We start from the raw sequence: 5,711 nt of genomic DNA, 5'->3' as shown, positions 1-5,711 counted from the left end.
TGCTCTATTTCCATATGAGGCAACAAAGTGGAATTTCTTGGCAATGCTATGCCAGACTGCTCTATTTTTTAAAGATATTCTCATCAAAAATATATACTCGATATATACTCTGTAATGAGAAAAAATCTTCGACAATGTACAACAATTCCTATTAATGAAAATGTTACAGTTTTTTCCTCCTGAAAAAACATGTAAGTATTTGATATTGTTTTTGTTCATTATCAATGATATATATATATAAGATGATATGATCTCATGGCATGGGAGATTGCAAAGAGATTTCTTGCAGAACGAATTACCGTGGGGAGAAGCATGGTTGCAGAGAGCCTCAAGGAATGTATGTATCATATATCACGGAATGTATGTATCATATATCACGTACATTCAATTTTTAAAATAAGATAATTACAACTGAATGAGGAGTTGACTAAACATAGAGAGTCAATTAACAGAGTGATTGAGTGATTGAGTATTTGAGTGTTGAGTTAAGTCGAGTTAACTGATAAATGACTTTTATGTGTGGTTGCATGTCGTTGCATGTCAAGATATTTTAGGCAAATTGCTAATTGGAAAAAGATAAATACCTTCACTGGTTATTGTAAGCATCATATTTTGTGTGATTAATAGAAGAGCAGCAACCTGTGTTTTATGTGTGAATAATTCATGCTTTATTTTCCCCAACTGAACAGAGTTCCCATCTTGTTAGCTTTGGGTTTGGTTTTTTTCGTCCTTTCAGAGAATAATATGAATTTTTTGAGCTATCAACAGCGGCTGTAGCATGGGGACCGAAGCAGCCACTGGTTATTGAAGAAGTTCAAGTAGATCCACCGAATTCTATGGAAGTTCGCATTAAGATCACCCACACCTCCCTCTGTCACTCCGATCTTACTTTCTGGATGCTCGAGGCCAGTGTAACATTTGATCATTTCATTCATAATTCCAAATTATTTATTGCTAAAATTCATATATATAGATTAGTATATTCAAGAAATTTTCCAGCTTAGCATCCAATTACTTCAAGGCTGATCAGGTTATCTCTAGCTGCAGGATGAGAAACTATTTCCACGCATATTCGGCCACGAGGCTGCAGGGTATGGAAGCATTCGTTTGAATTTCACAAATTTATTGTTTTATTGTGTTATTTTTTGTTTGTTAAGTCTAGAGGATTGTTTGATTTCATAAATTATTATTTAGAAGTATCTAAGTCGTCAAAATTATTTGGATCAACCCATATCAATTATTAGATTTTTTTTCCATAAAATTTCGAACCAACATCACAAAATACAAAGTTAAACCCATCATCATCTATTCTACACCACAACTCTCTCTCTAACATTATTGCATTTCACACACCAAAAAAATTCCCTGAGAGCCTTTGATGAATTGCAGGATTGTGGAGAGCGTGGGAGCAGGCGTAACAGATCTCAAGGAAGGAGATCATGTGCTTCCTTTGTTCTCTGGAGAGTGTGGAGATTGTGTTTACTGTAAGTCCAAGAAGACCAATCTATGCGGAAAATTCAGAGTCGACGCCCACAGGACTGTGATGCGGAGCGATAACAAGTCTCGTTTCTCTACGTGTCGCCTGATGCCATTCATCAGGCGACACGTAGCGGTGGGCAAATAGTGAAACCGCTCACATCGGGTGGGTAAAGTTTAGGATTGAAGGCTGCTCGATATGAGAGTCGACCGTCAAATCTGAAAAGGTCAGATCGTACAGTGATTGGGGTGCGGATTTGATCGAGAGTTAATGGAGGGGCTCGATGGGAACTAATTGCGGATTTAGGAAATTAATAACATCGAGGGTGATGTGATTGGGCAAGGATAGATTATTAATTAACCACATATTGGTTAATTAATATCCGTTACTTGGTGGTAGTTCTAGGTTATTAATAGTTGCAAATCGATTAATTAATCCCTTATTTTAATTGTTTCATTATTAAGGTTTATGTTTCAAACCTCGGGGACGAGATTATTAACATATGGGGTTTTTAATAAAATATACGGGAAAATGGATGTTTTTTGGGATTTAATACATAAATAAAATCAACGGTTAATACGAGATGAAAAATAAAAGTGCACTAAGTATAATGCGTTTAACATTAATTTGTTTTTCATATTAAGACATTATAACTTAGGCTAAAGGGATTATGTGGGGTAATTACTTTTCCTCAGCAAATAGTGAATTTGCTTAGGGAAAAGGGGTTTTTAGAAGAAGTGAATAAATGATGAAGGGGTGAATGTTGATGAGAGGTTTTTAGCACCTTTGACCTTCTAAGTTATTGGGTCGAGGATACAGTCCCTCCAAAGTCAGAGAAATGTTCTAAGCCCCTTTAACTTAAGGTTTTTTGGAACTTTTACTTGTGGGAAATTAATTACAATAAGGGGTAAAATGAATGAGGAAATTAATCATGCAACCTTGTAAATGTGCCTTTGTCATCCATGTTTTTCCAAAGTAATGTAATGATGAAAGCAAATGATTTGAGCTTTTAACTTAACCATTCATCATACATAATTCTGCAACCAATCATCTACTTACCCACCTACACATCCTACCATTTTTACTTCTTTTATTAGGGTGCACTTAAACTAGCAATCCCTTATCAAACTTTTCTTTTCTTTTACAATGGAAATCTATCTAAGTTTAATCTTATTACATCCAAGGGCTCAGATTAAACAGTTGAGCTCCTTTTATTCACTCTACCTAATCTAATTATCTGCCAAGATTACACTGTTTGGTCAGATTTTATTCTCTATCTATAGACATAGAAATTGAAAACATGAAATAGTCAAGTTTACACTATTTGACCATTCATGGATTGTGGCATAAGTGACAAGCTACACACAATCTTTTATTTTTCACCAAAGTAAATAGTAGTGGCATTTGGACTTGCACACTTTCATGGTCTTTTTCTTTTTCTTGGGGTTCATTTTTCATCTTTTTTGACCTTTTCTTTTTATTCTTTTTATCCTTTGATTTTTTTTTAGGATATACCCTCTTTACATTTTTTTATTTTTTTGAATTTTTGAATATGGAAAACATTTCCAGAAAGCAAAGGTATGTACATATTACAGAGATAAACTAAGTCAATCATAAATTATGACACCTATTGGTATAGGAACATAACAGTAGCAACATCAACAACATGTCTAGCAGACATATGGTTACATAGATTTTATGATGGACTTTAGTAGAAACAAGAAGGATCAACAACAATCTATTATGACAACACCTCAACCATTGCACTATCCAAGCATAATGTGTTTCATCAAAAGAGAAAACATATTGATACAAGATATCATTTTACTAGAGAATGTGTGAGAAATGGGGAAGTTTATTTAAAGCCTTGTAAATCAAGTGATCAATTAGTTGATATATTCACCAAGGCATTAGAAAAATGTGTATTTGAGTTTGATAGAGGAAACTTAGGTGTTGTAAGCCTAGCTAAGACTTAGACCAGCAGGCATGTTTGAGTTGTCATGAGTCATTCAGTCGTAATTAAGGGGTAGTGTTAAAAATAGCTAATTACTCTCGCATGCAGAGCAATATAGATTTAGAGTGTTAGTTAATTTGAGTTAAGTGAGTGTCAGTTCAAGTTCATTCTTATATTTGGAAATGATAAATTTAGTGTGTGTTTGCATGTTGAAGTTAGCATCAGTTAAGTCGCCAATTAAAAGATATAAATACCCCTCATTGATTTCATTGTAATCAAGTCAAGTTTGTGTAATAAATAAAAGAGAAACAACTCGTATTGTTGTGTGTGTGAAATTTTGTGTGTTTCCTCCTCTACATTTCCAACATCCGTGGACTCTATAAATATGTCAATTTATTAACGCCTGCGAGTTTTGGTGAAACCTATGCTCTCACCAAATCCATTCAGGCCAGAGACCTGGAAAACTCCCACTCAACTAGGGAATGAGTTGGAGGGCATATTCTACCCTTTCAGATGGAGTTTCCTACCACATATATGATTTTCCACCCTTCATTCACACACACAGTTTTCTAATCGACTTCACTAATAAATATTACCTAAGTGGATTTTAATGGCATCATATGGGTTCCTGCATTCAAATTTTTGTTGTTTCACATTGCACGTGGATATGACAGGAGGATATTATGACACATGAGACAATGTGAAGTTCGGTTTCCCGATGGATTTCACGACCACATGTTGTCATGGAGTGTTTTGGAGTTCAGAGGGCACATGGGAGATAAACTCGACGATGCAAAATCTGTTATATGTTAGGCTGCAGATTACCTGCTTAAGGCCACTGCACATCTCGGTGTTATATACGTGTAGGTAATATCATTATTCTTGTCACTTTACTGTCAATGGAGACTACTATAGTTGCTTGCTTGTTGGCTAGTGAATTGTATAATGATTGATTGGTTAGATGATGAGTTGTTTTCTTCTTTAGATTTTCCCTTTACTTTAGCTCTTCTCTGAAATGTATCATATGAATGTAATGTGAGCCTAGCTCCATTGCAGATGTCGGATAAAAGTAAATTCAAACAATTAACTTTGTCTTTTCATTAAAATTTCAAAAACATGCAATGTAAATAAAATTTTGAAATTTATAGTCTTAATCAAAATAAAGACGACGAATCAAGGTTGAATGTTTGAAATCTATTTTATTATATATAAAAGAGTAAAAGAGTAAAAGAGTAAGTCTATTATGAAATAGAGATTGAATGATACAATTTTATAGAACTTAATGTCTAAATGTGTGAAATAATGTTGAACTTATTTCCATTATATTATAAATTCTAAGAATATTTCAAAATCTAACTTTCCAATTTCAAAATATTCTTAACTGTAATATCCCAAAGCTTAAAAATTTCGATAGATCTAGCACACTATATTGTTCCAGTTAAAAATACTTGCAATCAAAACATTGAACACAACATGATCTAGAAATGCAGCCTTTATTTATATTATTAACTAAAGAAATGAGTACATGGCCATACAAAAATATTGGAGCCCCTATAGTGGCATGCCTGACTGCTCATTAAAATAGGAAGATGAAATGAAGCACAATTGTGGATCCTGGATGGATCCACTAGAAAAATCGCACCCACAGGGTTTTTGTCTTAGGGATTAGCCTAGAAATAAACCTGAAATGATCCAAATCCTAGTGGACCTATCCCCTTTTATAGAAGCCTTATTTTATTATTTCCCTCGAAAAACAAAGGAAAATACTAGGGGAAGATACCATGGGAAAATACCACAGTAAATGCCATGGGTAGGTTTCATCCATTTTGACCATATCCAAAAAAGGAATATTACAGAGTCTGTAATCAAATTAAAGATGACAATAAAATAATAACGAAATAAACTTATCATGTATAAATATACTAAATCATACTAATACATTTTTGAATCGTCGAGATTCCAGATTGACAGAGACTAGTCCTCGATCTTTGAGTGCCTATTGTATTGGTCTTGGAATCAAAGACCCTATAGAGCTCTCCCCTTGTATGTTCTATGGGGGATCTTACGTTTTAGGAACGCCTCTATCTTCAAGAACTTGTCCATGATTGCCATTCTACCAATGTCAAAATTGTTGGTTATTTCTTGGAGATTGACCCCTAGACCCCTAGGTCTCCTCGGTGTTTTGTTCACTTTTATGATTTGGGGTTGCATTTTCGCTTTGGCTTCTTTGATGGAGCCTCCATTGATGGTCACTATGGCTGGAGAGCTCTTATCAAAATC

The 5,711-nt window shown here is 34.4% G+C and overlaps 1 protein-coding gene across 1 annotated transcript; it reads left to right on the top strand.

Moving 5' to 3' along the window:
* Positions 1 to 702: 702 nt before the first annotated feature.
* On the top strand, positions 703 to 1,624 carry LOC149205580 (alcohol dehydrogenase-like). Its single transcript, XM_089397443.1, has 3 exons — positions 703 to 905; positions 1,048 to 1,091; positions 1,390 to 1,624. The coding sequence occupies exons 1-3, from the start codon at positions 837 to 839 to the stop codon at positions 1,622 to 1,624; spliced, it is 348 nt and encodes a 115-aa protein (XP_089253569.1). The 5' UTR covers positions 703 to 836.
* Positions 1,625 to 5,711: the final 4,087 nt, after the last annotated feature.

The sequence above is a fragment of the Pinus tabuliformis genome, chromosome 1_2, assembly GCF_031772625.1.
Source record: "Pinus tabuliformis cultivar Carrire ecotype Pingquan chromosome 1_2, CPIR1, whole genome shotgun sequence".
Lineage (NCBI taxonomy): Eukaryota > Viridiplantae > Streptophyta > Pinopsida > Pinales > Pinaceae > Pinus > Pinus tabuliformis.
This window is presented reverse-complemented; position numbering and strand designations above follow the sequence as displayed.